The sequence below is a fragment of the Talpa europaea genome (genome assembly GCF_964194135.1).
Source record: "Talpa europaea genome assembly, chromosome: 1".
In the NCBI taxonomy this organism is placed as follows: Eukaryota; Metazoa; Chordata; class Mammalia; order Eulipotyphla; family Talpidae; genus Talpa; species Talpa europaea.
In genome coordinates, this window is record NC_140073.1 from 132,412,365 (window position 1) to 132,429,856 (window position 17,492).

At 36.1% G+C, this 17,492-nt stretch overlaps 1 protein-coding gene across 1 annotated transcript in view; it reads left to right on the forward strand.

Moving 5' to 3' along the window:
• NBEAL1 (neurobeachin like 1) overlaps nucleotides 1–11,986 on the forward strand; it is a gene marked incomplete at both ends in the record, with an annotated part of 136,851 nt that extends 124,865 nt beyond the window's left edge. Inside the window, 8 exons of the mRNA XM_084230112.1 lie at nucleotides 267–356; nucleotides 2,202–2,311; nucleotides 3,608–3,780; nucleotides 5,866–5,960; nucleotides 9,473–9,589; nucleotides 9,956–10,117; nucleotides 10,745–10,893; nucleotides 11,818–11,986. Of these exons, the coding sequence (XP_084086238.1) occupies nucleotides 267–356; nucleotides 2,202–2,311; nucleotides 3,608–3,780; nucleotides 5,866–5,960; nucleotides 9,473–9,589; nucleotides 9,956–10,117; nucleotides 10,745–10,893; nucleotides 11,818–11,986 (1,065 nt within the window). The remainder of the gene's footprint in view (nucleotides 1–266; nucleotides 357–2,201; nucleotides 2,312–3,607; nucleotides 3,781–5,865; nucleotides 5,961–9,472; nucleotides 9,590–9,955; nucleotides 10,118–10,744; nucleotides 10,894–11,817) is intronic.
• Nucleotides 11,987–17,492: the final 5,506 nt, after the last annotated feature.

The window sequence follows — 17,492 nt, forward strand, 5'->3', positions numbered from 1 at the left end:
AAATGGTCGATGCTCCTTGAAATCTACTTACTTTTTAACAATAAAATAGCGCAATATGAGAAGCTGATGGGTATCAGATGCTTCAAATATGCCATCCAAAATGGTGTATAATTCCTGTCCTTTATTTTAAGTTAGGTCATGTTTTAATAGAGTAAAATGCTGTATCACAGGATTCAGCCTTGTTTAAAGAAATAAAAAGTTTCAATAATTTGTACCTGCTAAAGATAGCAGAACCAGACATTAAACATCTGTCTTTTATTTTACAGGGAATTAGTGATGGCATTCCGATAATAAAGGCCATTGTCCCCAAAAATCAGTCTCGTTCTTTTATGTCTCAAGGCAGTCCTGAGTTACTGGTAAGTTGATTTGTACCTTTTCCACATTGTCATGTCTCTATACATTACAACTCAAACACACACAAAAACGAGAAGATAAAGAAATTTTAAAACCAAGTTTAAAAATAAGAGAAAATTTTAATAGAATTTAACCAAGTATAAAAATACATTTTCTATTTATACAGCTTTTAATTAATTACTGTTATTTTATAATTTATCTGGAATATAAATATGTGAAAATTGTATTTTAGAAAACAGATAATAGCATCTTACCAGATATTAAATTTATCATAAAACTAATAGTAATAATAGGATGAGAAATAATGTGAATTGCTTAAGCTATACTTGCAGTGCATGTCAGTTAGTACCTTAAATTAATTTTGTCATCTTAATTCACCAACAGCCCTGTGAGATAGATGCTATTATTATTTCCCTTCTACAGATTAGAAATTAAACTCAGAAGTAACTTGATCAGGGTCACAGAGCTAGAAGTAAGGGATCAATTATTGGCAATGGACCAAACCTAGGTCTATCTTTTTTTTTTTTATTTTTTTTTTATTTTTATTTTTTTTTTATTTTTATTTTTTTTTTTAAATTTTTTTTTAATAGAGGCATGTTTTATTTATTTATTTGTTTGTTTGTTTGTTTTGTTTATACATGCACTGGGTACAGTCAGAAGCGCGGGAGGGTGAGAGAATTCACCAGAGCCAGAGCGGGGAGCAGAGCAGGCAGAAGGACCGAAGTACACTGCTGAGGGGAGCAGCGAGCGCGGCAGGAGAGGTCTGCGCGCCATGTGGGACCCTTCCTCCGGTGGCCGAGGAGCAGCCGGGGATCAAACCGGCGGCGCAGAGGCTGCGGGCAGCTTCGCAACCCAGCGCTCAACCGCTGCGCCACCGGGGAGGCCCTATCTTTTTTTTTTTTAAAAGAATTATTTATCCATGCATAAAAGAATTGGGATACAGACCAGAGGTCGGGGGGAGGGGATGAAGAAGATTCACCAGAGACAGAATGGAGAACAGAACAGGCCGACTGACCGAAATAGACTACTGAGGGGAGTAGCGGGCAAGAAAGGAGAGATCTAGCTCCCTGGCCAGCTGGGGGATCAAACTCACTCTGTGGAGGCTGTGAATAGCTTCACAGTGCTGTGTTCAACCCCTTGCACCACCAGAGAGGCCCCCTCAGTCTATCTTACTCTAATTTTGTCACTTAGAAATTACTGGAGTTACTCCATAAAAATGGGTTAATGCCCTCTGAACATTAGATTTCAGAATTAGACTTTTTCTAATTATGCATAGTTGTGTGTTTGCTTTGAAAAAGATCTAGAAAGATAATACAAAAACTATAACAGTACATTTTTAAATGGTGGAATTCTTATGACTCTCATCTTTAAAGTTCTCTGATTTTTGGAGCTGGGTAATCTGTTGATTTTAAAATCAAAGAGGAAAAGCTTTTCATCTTGAAAAGAAAATACTCACTATGACTGTCACTAAGGGATACCTTAAAACTTCATAGTTCATTTTCTGATTTGTGGTCTAATTGATATATAAAATACCGTATTTTTATGGTAAGAACTGACCCTTAATTACTTTTGTCTACCAACTAATACACGCTAATAAACTGAGAAATTGTGAAGAAAATAATTTACTAAAGAACGATATATTGGGTAGCTTTTCTTGCAGTAAGATTAAGTGCTTTTTCCATTGGAAATATTTTAAGACATTCTTAATGAGTTTCATGTTTTAAGTCTATAATGCTACATTATTCCTTCAATGATCAATGTTAACATCTTGTGAATATTTGGTTATCCTCTGCTGTTTTCTTTAATCATTCATTTAATTTTTATCTCCATGGATTTTTTCCCTCTAGGTAACAGTAAGCATGAATTATGTTATTGGGACACATGGATGGCTGCCTTATGACAGAAACATTTCTAATTACTTTACATTCTTCAAAGATCAATCTGTGACAAATCCAAAGTAAGTAAAGAAACATTTAAAGCTAACGTCAGAAGAACAGATAGATCAGTTGATTGGTGTCATATTGAAAGTAATATTGTAGCTGCAGATTTTCCTCTGCCCTGCCTTCCTTACTCCTTTCTCTTTTACTTCCCTCTTTCCTACTCCCTGGCTTGATACTCATTAAAGACAAAATAATTTCTATAGTATTATTGAAGCAAAAATTATTAGGGATAGTTTTTAGGGTTAATTATAATAGTATAGTACAATATTACTTATGAATAGGTCTTGTGTGTTTTATGCAATAAGAAATTGTTATTTACCTTAATTTTTTTTTTTAATTTAAGTCTCCAAAGCTTCCATTTTAACTTAAGGTGATGTTTCTTTACTTTGATAAATTACTCATTTAAAGAAGGAAAATAGTAATATTTATTAGGGGTAATACTTTTTTTCATTCTTCACCAATTTTCTTTCATCCTTCACCAATCTCAACTTCTGTATATTTACCTCTTGAGATTATAGGTTGTGTTCCTTATTTAGTAAAAAAAATACATAAAATAAGATTAATCAATTTTCTGAAAGCCTTTTTGATTTATTAATAAACATTTCAAGATAAATAGTTGAATAGACTTGGGTTTTCTTAAGAGATTAAAAAATAGTTGATATTGGGCCTCCCTAGTGGCGCAGCGGTTGAGTGCTGGGTTGCGAAGCTGCCCGCAGCCTCTGCCCGCAGCCTCTTTGGCGCCGGTTCGATCCCTGGTTGCTCCCCGGCCACCGGAGGAGGGTCCCACATGGCGCGCAGACCTCTCCTGCCGCCCGCTGCTCCTCTCAGCAGTATACCTCCGTCCTTGTGCCTGCTCTGCTCCCCGCTCTGGCTCTGGCGGATTTTCTCACCCTCCCCGCGCTTCTGACTGTACTCAGAGCTTGTATAAATAAATAAATAAATAAATAAATAAATAAATAAATAAATCTTAAAAAAAAAAAAGTTGATATTGGCCCCTCCCTGCCGGTGCAAGGGGTTAAGATGCAGCCTATGAAGCTATCCACAGCCATTGAAGCAGGAGTTTGATCCCCAGCCAGGAAGGAGACCCACGTGGCGCAGCAGACCTCTCCTGATTACCGTTGCTCCCCTCAGCAGTGTATTTCAGTCACTTTGCCTGTTCTGCTCCCCCTTCTCTCTGGTGAATCCTCTCACCCCCCACACCTCTGGCCTGTACCCCAGTTCTTATATGCATAAATAAATAAATCTTTAAAAAAAATAGTTGGTATTGGTCTTAAGTTATCTTTTAAGAAAACATTTATTATTTGTTTTTACAGAACTCAGCGTAGTATGAATGGTCCTTTTGCTCCAGGACTGGAGATTACTTCTAAGCTATTTATAGTATCACATGATGCAAAGTTGCTTTTCAGTGCTGGACACTGGGATAATAGCATTCAAGTGATGTCACTTACAAAAGGCAAAGTTATTTCACACAATATCAGACATATGGGTAAGCATAAATGTTTTTCCCCCCAAAAAAATTCTGTGTTTTTTCTAATTATAAAAATAGTACATACTTCTTACAAAAAGCATTAATTTTACCTTTGAAACCCAAGTGAAGTCTTTGGTAGAGCAGTGTTTGAATATTTTATACTTTAAGAGTATTTCTTTAAAATTCTTTTAACTATTTTTTTTTTCACATCTTTGGTAATTTTTGGATAGCATTTGATTTCTCCCCTCAGATGTAGTTCCCATGGTTCTCTTGCCACCATAGCACCCATTATCCCTCATCACAGTCTCTTGTGCTCTTTCCTCTCCTGTTTTGACCCCTCTCCCACTCCTTCCCTGCTGTGCCTCAGGTGTATGGTCAGCCTGCAGGTTTTGTCCTTTTTTTCTGTCCCTTTGTTTGGTTTCTCTAAATGCCACATGTAAGTGAGAACTTCCAGTATTTCTCTTTCTTCTACCTCACTTTGCTTAGAGGAATCCCTTCCATGGGCCTCCCTGGTGGTGTAGTGGTTGAGCGCTGGGTTGCGAAGCTGCCCGCAGCCTCTGCAGTGCCGGTTCGATCCCCGGCTGCTCCCCGGCCACTGGAGGAGGGTCCCACATGGCGCGCAGACCTCTCCTGCTGCCCGCTGCTCCCCTCAGCAGTGTATTTCGTCAGTCTGCCTGCTCTGCTCTCCACTCTGACCCTGGTGAATTCTCTCACCCTCCTGTGCTTCTGACTGTACCCAGTGCTTGTATAAATAAATAAATAAATAAATAAATAAATAAATAAATAAATAAATAAATAAATAAAACATGCCTCTATAAAAAAAAAAAAGAAAAGGAGTAAAGCAATTAGAATCCCTTCCAGTTCCATCCGTGTTGCTGCAGATACTTGAGTTTATATTTTTTGGTCGTTGAATAGTATTCCACTGTGTGTGTGTGTGTGTGTGTGTGTGTGTGTGTGTATACACACACACATCTTGATACAATGATCTTTTGGGGGGCATTTAGTTTGTTTCCATATCTTGGCTATTTCAAATATAATATTCTTTCTAGTTTATTTTGGGTATACTAAAGCAGCATATAAATTCAGTACAGGGCCTCCACGGTGGCACAGCGGTTGAGCGCTGGGTTGCGAAGCTGCCCGCAGCCTCTGCAGCACCGGTTCGATCCCCGGCTGCTCCCCTGCCACCAGAGGAGGGTCCCACATGGCGCGCAGACCTCCCCTGCCGCCCGCTGCTCTCCTCAGCAGTGTACTTCGGTCCTTCTGCCTGCTCTGCTCCCCGCTCTGGCTCTGGTGAATTCTCTCACCCTCCCGCGCTTCTGACTGTACCCAGTGCTTGTATAAATAAATAAAATTAAATCTTTAATAAATAAATAAATAAATAAATAAATAAATTCAGTACAGCTTCAAACTGTCTGAAAGTTGTTAGACTGAGATAAGAATTTTAGGATAAAATGATAATAAACCTGTCATAGTTGAAGAAGACATATCTCCCTTATTACTTGGTTAACAATAAAGCACCAAAGATTCAAATTATTGAATGTACTTTTAACCTTGTACATTATTAGTGTCTTAGTCTTCAATATAAGAATAAAACAGTAAATCTTTTCCTAATAATACTTATTATGAAAGGGAAGTGGAATCTGTTACTAATTCTGTATCAGTGACATCTGTATGTCAGCTCATGGTTTTACATTTTAGGGAAAATGTATTTTATATTATGAATTTACAGTATATAATGTACTATTTTGGTTAAGGACACATGTTCAATGGGATTGCCATTGTCAAAGGAAATAGAAGGTGAATGGGAGTGAGTGAGTAAGTAGAGAGGCCTATCAAAACTAATTGAATGTCCATTTCAAGGTACCTAACCTTTTGCCAAAATTCTGACAGGCATTTCCCTGCCCCACATCTTATCTTCACCCTCAAAAAAAGGTGACCTCAAAGCTTTCCTACATGATTTCAGTACTGCTTTTTCCCTGTGTCATTGTTTCCCAATACTTTTCTAGTGTCAGTCCTACATTTCTTTGCTTGAAAAAATGATTTATTAATAAGTTGAACATAAAACTAAAGCCATGTCATGTATTTAATTCTTTTTTCTTACAGATATTGTGACTTGTTTAGCTACAGATTACTGTGGTATACATTTGATTTCTGGTTCAAGAGATACTACATGTATGATATGGCAAATAACACAACAGGTAGTTATATATTTAAATACTTTTGGTTTAGATCAGAAGTTCATCCTGGGATTACTATTGAGATGCTCTAATAGTGAATTTTTCTGACACTGAATGATTATTTGAGCTCCCTTGCATTCTTTACTCCCATATGTCTGGTTCTGGTCACCACATTTTCCCCTGGATTTACTGTCTGATTCATGACCTTTTCCCCTATTATTTTTCTAAAACTTCTTGTTAACCTCTTCTAATGAAACAATTGTTATTTTCTTTGTCTTGTTTTCATGATAATATTTCTGTTTCCTTTCAGGTGGGATTACTAGAAATTAAAGAATTGTAATTTTATCACCCTTACTATATTCTCTTAGTAATGTTGGCTCAATGAAGCATCTCTTGTCATTATTATAGCTTCTGTATTTTCTGCTTTGCTTTTTTTTTTATATAAATCTGTTTTTTTTTTTAAGATTTATTTATTTATACAAGAACTGGAGTACAGGCCAGATGTGCGGGAGGGTGAGAGGCTTCACCAGAGACAGAGCGGGGAACAGAACAGGCAGATTGATGAAATACACTGCTGAGGGGAGCAGCGGGCGAGACAGGAGAGGTCTGCCTTGCCATGTGGTATTCTCGCCGGCTGGCAGGGATCGAACTTGCGCTGCAGAGGCTGCAGACAGCTTCACAGTGCGGCACTCAACCGCCTGTGCCATCAGTGATGCCCTCTGCCTTGCTTTTAACAGAACTTCATTCATTCTAGACTTATAAAAATATCTAAACTTTTTAAGTTTTTTCTTTAAGATTTTCTTTTGAAAATGTTTTTACATTTCAATCTTTGATCCATTAGTAACTAATTTTTCTATATTTCATATACAGTATATAACATTAGCTATTTTACATATATATGAATCTATTATATTTAATAGAATACACAGGGAATATATATTCTATAACAATATAGACTGAAAAATAATATTTTACTTCTGGGCAGAATATCCCTTATGCCAGGAACAACCTCCCCTGTGGCGCACGGGGTTACGACGCAGCACTATGAAGCTATTCGCAGCCACTGCAGCATGAGTTTGTTCCCCGGCCAGGGAGGTGACCCACATGGTGCAGCAGACCTCTTCTGTCTCTCCCACTGCTCCCCTCAGTAGTGTATTTCAGTGGATCTCCATGTTCTGCTCCCCACTCTGTGGTGAATCCTCTGAGCCCCCACCCCGCATCTCTGGCCTGCACCCTAGCTCTTATATGCATAAATAAATAAATCTTAAAAAAAATAAAAATGAATAAGAATGTATACTCTGATTGGACTGATACTCTTCAAGGAAGACAGATGTTTCTCAGTTATAGAGTACCAAGTCATATTTATCTACCTCATATAAGACAGGTAGCAGGTCTGGACAATGACAGCTATAAAAGCAATGGAAAGTAATACATAAATAATGCAGTTTAAAAACAGATGCAAACTCATCTCTTCTGGAAGAAAACAAATACAGGGAGATTTCATGCAGTAAAATTGTGCTGTTCAAAGAACATAATAAGAATTAAGTTCAGGGTTTCCCTGGTGGCGCAGGCGGTTGAGCACAGCCCTGTGAAGCTGTCTGCAGCTTCTGCAGTGCTGGTTCTATCCCTCCTGACCCTGGAGATACCCACATGACCAGCAGACCTCTCCTGTCTCGCCCCCTGCTCCCCTCAGCAGTGTGTTTCTGTCAGTCTGCCTGTTCTGTTCCCCACTCTGTCTCTGGTGAATCCTCTCACCCTCTCGCACATCTGGCCTGTACTCCGGTTCTTGTATAAATAAATAAATCTAAAAAAAAAAAGAATCAATAAAATTGGATCTCAAAGATGAAAATATATTAATAAAATACCATAAGATGAAAATGGCAGATTACAGAAGAATCAAGCTGATTAAATCTTCTATCATGCAAATATAAGTAAGCCCAAAACAGAACCACAAAGAACAGATTTGGTGTGGTTGAAAATCAAATTATTAGCATTTTAAAAATATTTTACAATCAAAATAAGTACAAATGAAAAATAAAAGGAGTGGGCCTCCCCGGTGGCGCAGCGGTTGAGCGCTGGGTTGCGAAGCTGCCCGCGGCCTCTGCGGCGCCGGTTCGATCCCCGGCTGCTCCCCGGCCACTGGAGGAGGGTCCCACATGGCGCACAGACCTCTCCTGCCACCCGCTGCTCCCCTCAGCAGTGTACTTCGGTCCTTCTGCCTGTTCTGCTCCCCGCTCTGGCTCTGGTGAATTCTCTCACCCTCCCGTGCTTCTGACTGTACCCAGTGCATGTATAAACAAAAAAACCAAACAAATAAATAAATAAATAAAACATGCCTCTATAAAAAAAAAAAAAAAAGAAAAAGAAAAGGAGTAAAGCAATTAGAAAAGAATTGATAGGGCCTCCCTGGTGGCGCAGTGGGTTGAGAGCAGCGCTGGGAAGCTGTCTGTAGCCTCTGCAGCACAGGTTAGATTCCTGGCTAGACAGGGAGATTCCCACATGGTGTGGCAGACCTCTCCTGTCACGCCCGCTGCTCTCTTCAGCAGTGTTTTTCAGTGGTCTGCCAGTTCTGCTCCCTGCTCTGTCTCTGGTGAATCCTCTCACCCTCTGGCACCTCTGGCCTGTACCCCAGCTCTTGTATAAAAATAAATAAATCTTTTTAAAAAAAATGAATTGATAGCTATAGAAATAGAAGACAAATCAGCATAATGATAATTTATGTTCCTGAAATGTAATCCAGTAAATGGAAAAGTATTCAGAGGTATAATATAAAAAGTTTCTTTGAAGAGAAGAAAGAATAACTCTATAAATGAAAATGATGTACCTATTAAAATTAATCTAAAACCATCAACTTTGGATTTTCTTTATTAGTTTTGGTTTTATTTTTTATTGACTAAACATTTTATTTTCTTACATTGTTGTTCATTTTTGTACAATATTTGTTTTCTCTCCTCGGTTGTAGTACCCATAAATCTCCCACAACCACATCACCTGTGAACTATCACCGTAGTTACTTGTGCTCTTCCCTCTCCTGTTTTGACTGCTCTCCTTCCCCCTCCTCTGCTGTATGCCTCAGATCTGTAGTTTGCCTGCAGGTTTCATCTTTTTTGGGGTTTTTTTGTGCCTTTTGTTCAGTTTCCCTATATTTCTCCTGTAGTGAAACCATCCAATATTTTTCTTTTTCTTCTTACTTATTTCACTGAATGTAATCCCCTCTAGCTCCATCCATTTGCTGTGAGTGGCATGAATTTATCTTTTTTGACTGCTGAACAGTATTCCATTATGTATATATAACACATTTGATCCATTCATCTGTAAAACCATCCTTGAAAATATTCAGTTTGTTTTTGAGTTTCAAAAGACTAATTTAAGAAGATAAGGAAATATACAATGAGTACTACTGTAACAGATTCATTGGTAAGAACTAGTGCAATATTAGTGATTACAGTTTAAATGCAGTATAAACCTTTTTAAATAAAATATAGCTTACAGAAAAAAAATCTTTATCTTTGCTTTTCTGCTTTAAATATTAGGGAGGTGTTCCTGTGGGCTTAGCATCTAAACCCTTTCAGATCCTATATGGACACACTGATGAGGTCTTGAGCGTCTGCATCAGCACTGAGCTAGACATGGCAGTGTCAGGATCAAGGGTAAGATTTCACTTTTAAGAAATACTAATTTTTTCTACAAATTCAAAAGTAATATTTATATTTAACTTTTTTCCTAGAGGAATTGAAAAAAGCATAGATTTTTTTTTATATGTAGCACTTTGTAAAAATAGAGTAACACAGAAAGAAAAAATTTAAGATGATTCTATTTGGGAATTTTACTGGATTTCTGAGTTAAGGGAAGAGGGCATTTTATGATATAAAATGCTATTTGAGATTTTAAGATTGAAATTTTTCCTAAACTACATGTGTCCTTAGTAAATAATTTTTTCAGTTCTTTTCCCACATGTCTTTATTTGACCTACTTTCTTTTCCTCTTTTTCATTTTCTAATATTTTCTGTGTGTAGGATGGCACGGTTATTATACATACCATTCAGAAGGGTCAGTACATGAGGACTTTACGACCACCTTGTGAAAGTTCTCTACTCCTGTCCATTCCCAATTTGGCCATATCTTGGGATGGACATATAGTCATTTACTCCAGCATTGAAGAAAAAACAACCCTCAAGGTATATGACATTTTTATGCAGTAGGGTTTGCCTATCTATAAGCTTGTCTTTCCTTTTCCATGTTATTTATATGAGACATTTGAAGGATCTTTTCTTTATTGTTCTTTTTATTCATTCCTTGCCGTTGGATGGGATCCTACCTTAGTCATCACCTTGTGTTTGTATTTTGTCTTAGGGATTTCTGTTGGACTATATAGTACATGATTTCAAAAATAATTTCTGGTTATGTGGAGCTTCATAAGCTGAAGTAAAAATTATAATCAAATTAAGTTCTTTTCAACAAGCAGGGTATTAATAAACAAGCCACTAATACTATGCTTATTTTTCTTCAATGATAAAACTTTTTAAAAATTAAGACACTTTTTAAGAATGTGGATTTTTTTTTGTATTGAATGTTTTAATTCTTTTAGAGATATGAGTGTTCTTATTTAATGTTTATTTATTGACATTCTCATTTGATATCACTTTTAATAATATTGTCTACACTTTTTCTCTTTAAATACAACCATTGTTTATTCCAAATTTTAAACCAAATAATCATTCTGTTATAATACAAATTTTAATTGATAATGTTAAAATTCAGTTTTAATTCAAGATCATCAAATTTTCTTCATTTAATCTTTGCAGGATAAGAATGCATTGCATCTGTATTCTGTAAATGGCAAGTATCTAGGGTCTCAAACCCTGATGGAACAAGTATCAGATATATGTGTAATTGGAGAACACATTGTCTTGGGCAGCTTACAAGGATTCCTGTCCATAAGAGATCTTCACAGGTAATAATAAAAATTACTAAGAAAGATGGCAGTACTTCTAGCCTAGGATGGAAAAAATCAGCAGTCTAAGATTTTTCATGTTTTAGTTTATCATGTATTTGTGTACATGTCATTTTTAGCAACTATGAAATATTGGGGAAGCCAAAGTTTTCCTGGATTAGTAGTATGCACACTGCACACACACACACACACACCCCTCATATTCATGTATGTATTGGGTTATCAGAAAAGTCATGACGTATTTTTTCTGTTTTTCAAGCAAAAATGCGTCATGACTTTTCCGCCAACCCTATGTATGTATTTGTGTGTATATACACATATATATCTATATGTATGTGTGTGTGTGTATACACATAAAATAGGTCATTTTATCAATAACATTTTATAAGTGACATATTACAAAACTATGTTTTTTTCTACTACATCTTCTAAGAAAGAAAACAGACCAATTTTATTGACCTTCTCTTCCCTACACACAGAAACACTTTGAGTTTGCCCTGTTTATCCAACTTTCACTTGTTAATAAACAAGGTGAAAAATCATTTAGTTGATATATAGGTTTAGAAGAAAAACAGTGAATAGACAAAAGATCTATTAAGCATTTTATGTAATGCTATGAAGATGGATCTTTGTTGTTTTTTGTTTTTTTTTTTTTGTGGGACCCTCGCCGGCGGCCGGGGAACGAACTGGCGCAGCAGAGGCTGCAGGCAGCCTCACAGCCCAGTGCTCAACAGATGCGCCAACAGAGGAGGCCCCGAAGATGGATCTTTGTACAAGTTATTCAGACTTTCTACCTAAGTTCTCACATCTAAAAAATAAGAATGCAGAATTAGATCATCATTAAATTATCTTCTAAATAAAAAATTCTGTGACTCCATTATGTTTTCATGTAATCATGCTTGTGTTTTTTTATTTCTCTTGTAGCTTGAATCTCAGCATCAACCCATTATCCATGAGAGTGCCTATCCACTGTATTTGTGTAACCAAGGAATACAGCCATATTCTTGTAGGATTAGAAGATGGCAAATTGATTGTAGTGGGTGTCGGGAAACCAGCAGAGGTAAAAGCTAGCATCAAGAATTTTTTTTCATAAATTGTTGAGGATTCTACTGGTTCTCCTTTGTTCCAACCGAATCAGAAGCCTATTATTGATAAATTAAAAAACAAATTTGGTTTTTCAAAAGGTAGTAACTGACAAGAAGAGATGTATGTAGTATTTAACACTTAAGATTATATTATGATGTAATAGAAAGCACATATTTGGCAGTTTCTGTCACCCCATATGAATAAGAAAGATCAGTTTCTCTCCTTCCAACTCTAGATTCAAGATAGTACTGGGATTTTTGTTACATGAAAGCTTTTATAAAAAATGAAATATAGGGCCTCCCTGGCGGTGCAAGGGGTTAAGACACAACCTAAGAAGCTATCCGCAGCCACTGCAGCACGAGTTCTAGCCCCAGCCAGGGAGCTACCTACATGGCGCAGCAGACCTCTCCTGACTCGCCCACTGCTCCTCTCAGCAGTGTGTTTCAGTCAGTCTGCCTATTCTGTTCCCCACTTTGTCTTTGGTGAATCCTCCTAAACCCACACCTCTGGCCTATACCCCAGTTTTTGTGTGCATAAATAAATAAATCTTTTTAAAAAATGAAATATAGTCTTAAAAAATTTAATACTTGGGGACCACACATATTCCCATGTAATGTACTAATTCACAGTGAATTTCCTGTGATTCTTACGTGTATTAGCCACTGGTTTATCCATTCCTGGATATTTAGAGATCTTAAATCCTCACACTGTTCTTAGGAAAATTTAGTGACTATATTCCCAGTAATTTAATGGTCCTTCCAGAAAATTTATTTTATTGCAGAGAGTCAAATTGATCCTTACAAATTTTGATTGATACCATCTGTCTTTTCTGAGAAATCTAAAATAGGTATCGGTAGGGGTTGTTTCAGGGAAGACATTATTGACTAGTACAGTGTCAGTAGTTATAATAAATCTGTCATAGGTCATAGGAACCTTTTTGTTTTATAAATATTTTAAGATTTTTTTGGTCATTATACTCTTCTTCAAAATATTTTAACAAAAAGATGCCTTATTAAATTCAAATGTCTGCACCACCATTTAGCTTCAGATATAATAGTCCCCCAAGCAATGTCAACAAGCCTACATCTCATTATTTTTCACATATAATTAAGACATTTTTAACATTTTCTATTCAGCAGTAATAGATTTTATTTATTGTTTAATAAATGACCCAAGTAAGCATTGCCTTCCTGTTTTCTGCTAATGTGATGATTATATAAAAACTCTGCCTATACTGTACTCTTTGAGTAATGTATCAGTTTCTGTGGTTTACTTAAGTGCCTTTTAAACTTGCCAATCTTCCGCTCATTGAAAAATTTATGTAGTATGCAAAACGGAAAATCTATATTGTGTATAGATTTTGAATAAAAGTATTTTTAATCAGTCTTACATCTTCAATATACTAGTTAAGTTATGGATCTACTTTATTTTTTTAAAGATTTATTTATTTTTTATACAAGAACTGGGGTACAGGCTAGAGGCATGGCACAGGAGGGTGAGAGGATTCACCAGAGACAGAGTGGGGAACAGAACAGGCAGACAGACTGAAGTACACTGTTGAGACAGAAGAGGTCTGTCCCTCCATGTGGGTTTCTCCCTGGCTGGCGGGGAATCGAACCTGCACTGTAGAGGCTACAGACAGCTTCACAGCACTGTGCTCAACCTACCTCGCCACCGGGGAGGCCTGGATCTACTTTAGTAATCTAATTAGTGCTTACGATCTTACATAATTAAAATGTATGTTACTCTGCAGAAATTAATGTTACGAAATTTAGTTATGAAAAGACTTTTCTATTTCAAGATCTAATATCTCTTAAAAAACAAAATCTTGATTAAATATAATTTTGAATCATGTATCAGATTTATATATTGTAAGCTTGAAGTTTATATTTATAAATTATGAGGTAAAGATCAATGAAAAGTGTATCTTGAAATGCAAAATAATCATGCCAAAGGTGTCTATGCACGAGACTTGTATTTTGTCACTCCAGTAAATGTACTGTTGAAAAGTGACATTAAAAAGGGTGGTAGTGGTAGACAAATCACATTAAAAAGTAAATTGCACTTGGAGAAGAAATTCAGACGACTCATGGATATATTTAGAAATGTTTCTCACGGGGAAGTATAAGCACTTACAAAGGGGTATATATTCTTTGATCCAATTAATATTTAATTAGTAATTGTTATACATCTAAAAATTGTGCTTGGGACCTCCCCAGTGGCACAGCGCTGTGAAGCTGTCCGAAGCCTCTGCAGCGCCAGTTCAATTACTGGCCGGGGAGGAACCCATATGGTGTGGCAGACCTCTCCTGCCTTGCCCGCTGCTCCCCTCAAGAGTGTCTTTGGTCTGTCTGCCTGTTCTGCTCCCTGCTCTGTCTCTGGTGAATTCTCTCACCCTCTTGCGCCTCTGACAGTACCCCAAATCTGGTATAAATAAATAAATCTTTTTTAAAAAAAAATAATAAATAATAAAAATTGTGCTTGGTGGTACATTTAGTGGTATACAGAATTTGGTTTTTCAAAGAGCTTATACTGTTACTGTTTTATAAATTCTGTTATTGTTATAGACTTATTTCTCATATGAAAATGCTTTCATACTGCTTTCAAATTGTTTAATCAAAACATTATTTTACTTACCTTTGTAACTTACCTTAAAAATACCACAAACTCGAGAAAAATCTCCAAATCTATGTGTCTTGTTACCTAGGTTAAGTAAATTTTTGAACAGATTATTTTGATGAAGTAGCATATATTTTTATTAATATAGAAAGTAAGGGATCTGGTAATTTTGATAAAACTGTGACATTTAATTTAAAAATTTACACTTGGGTGTTACGTTAGTCCCTTCTTAACTGAAAGATGACCAATGTAGAAACCTTTCTTTATTACCGTTAATCAAGAATTATTAAAATGGGCATCCCAGGTTGTGCGGCAGGTTGAGCACAGCGCTGTGAAGCTGTCTGTAGCCTGAGAGCCGGTTCAATTCCCGGAGGCCAGCCAGGGAGATTCCCATATGGCGCGGCAGACCTCTCCTGTCTCGCCCGCTGCTCCCCTCAGCAGTGTGCGTGGTCCTTCTGCCTATTCTGCTCCCTGCTCTGTCTGGTGAATTCTCTCACCCTCCTGTGTCTCTGACCTGTATCACAGTGCCTGTATAAATAAATAAATGTTAAAAAAAAATTATTGAAGGCCTCCCCGGTGGCGCAGTAGTTGAGCGCTGGGCTGCGAAGCTGCCCGCAGCCTCTGCAGCACTGGTTCAATCCCCGGCCGCCGGCGATGGGTCCCACGTTGTGGGCAAACCTCTCCCGCTGTGCCCACTGTTCCCCTCAGCAGTGTACTTCGTCAGTCTGCCTGTTCTGCTCTCCGCTCTGGCTCTAGTGAATTCTCTCACCCTCCTGCGATTTTGACGGTACCTAGTGCTTGAATGAATGAATGAATGAATGAATAAATAAATAAATATTTTAAAAATTATTGAAATGATTCTGTTAACAAACTTATTTCTTCTGCATTCTACAAAATAAGTGTTTCATTTGTCAATTTTCTTTATTTTTTCTCCTAATAACATATTGTTTATTTCTCTGGATTTCTTTAAACAGGTGCGAACAGGTCAGCTTTCTCGAAAATTCTGGGGAGCTAACAAGCGACTAAGCCAGATATCAGCTGGAGAAACTGAATATAATACCCAAGATTCCATGTGATTGTTCCCCTCTCTGTCATGGATGACTGAAATTTTATTTATTGCTTTATCACTTTAACCACATCTCTCAACTTTCTGAGATGTTTTAGGGCTTTTATCCCTGAAAGTTATTTAGCGATTACCAAAATTTGTATGGTTTATGTATAAGGAGGTAGCTTATATTATTATTCACCTAAAACAATTCTGGTTAACATTGAATTAAATTTCACCTTATTAACTAATTTTCAGTTTTTACTACAGTGAATTTGATGAAAGTATTGATTAGCTTTAGTGGTCTATTCCTACAGATTGGGTCCATCTTTAAAAGAAAACTTCTAAAAAGAAAGAAATTAGATTTAATTGCTAATTATTATAAATAGCAAAATTTAAAGTATTTCTATGAAAGAGTACAGATAATCGGACAGTTGAGAGACATGGCTTTTTAATACATTCTTTAATCATTTTTCTATTTATTGAACGTCATATTAAAAATACGTCAATTCACTTGTGGAAATCCTGATCGGAGGTAATAGTTTAAAGGTATCTATTGTATACTTGGATTTTCAAACTCAGTATAAATCCCAGCTTTTCATGATGTTAAAATGATGTTAAACTCGTACATTGGTTCATTCCGCTACTACTTAACACATTACTAATGAGAACTTACTGATATGTATATATTATCCTTAGTAAAGGTTGATAACAATAAGAGACACTAGATGTACATTTTCAGATGTTTTCCACTAAACAGTATAAGTTAAAATGATGATTATGATGATTATTAGTTAAAATTATGATTTTGAGAATAGTGTCCTTTTAGTAGCATTGTCTGCAAAGTTTGAAGTTTCTCACCTTGTTTTTAACTAAGCAAATATTATGTTTCCCCCCAATAATTTTATGTTAGCAATAATAGCCAAGTATATTAAAGTTATACCAGGGACTTCCATGTGATTGATGAATGAATTGAAAAAGTATGCATAACTTAAGCTAGTCATTAATATATTAGCTAGTCATTAATATAAAATATTTTTATTTCATGATATATATAGCTTTTAGTTTGTAATTATTGTATATAGCATTGTGTTACATTATGCTTTATTATTCAAGATATTAAAATTAAAATGCTGATTTATTTGGGATTCAAAGAGATCTTTTGCTATAGTGCTTCTCATAAGATCATCTTTTGAGTTAGGTCATGGAGCTCTTAATAACTAGGTGTCCAAAGTTGGAGATTTCATGGGTATAAAGAAGTTCAAGAATCCCCTGACATTGTGTGGAAATTCTGTATGTTAACTGCATTTTTTTCAGGACTTGAATGGTTATATTGTCTTCTTTAAAAGATCTATGACCAGGGGAGGGATGAAAAACTTTTTATCATAACATCTTCTTTTCACATTATTCTCTTTTATTCCATAACTCATAGCTATCTTTACATCTCAGTTGAGTCTTTGAGAATTTTATCTTTGTAGTTCTTTCTCATTTCCCAGCTTTTCTTTATAATCCTGTGAGTAAAACATCTATTTCAGTTGATGAATATAGTATCTCAACTTGAATATTATAAAATCTTTTGTCTTTGCTGAACTTTTCATCTGCTTTTGCTTCTTGACACTTGTGATGATAGAAATAAAAACTTCAACATTCCCATAATGGGAGATATTTATACTAAGACAATGATTTTACTTTCGTACAGTGAAATCAAGTATTAATATATAATATATAAATTTGCATAATGTTATTTGTCAAATATGTTTCAATTAAAAAAACACATTATAGCTATGCTCAGAGAATAAGGAAACTTTCTAAGATTTTCTTCAACTCTTCACCAGTCAGTAAATAATGT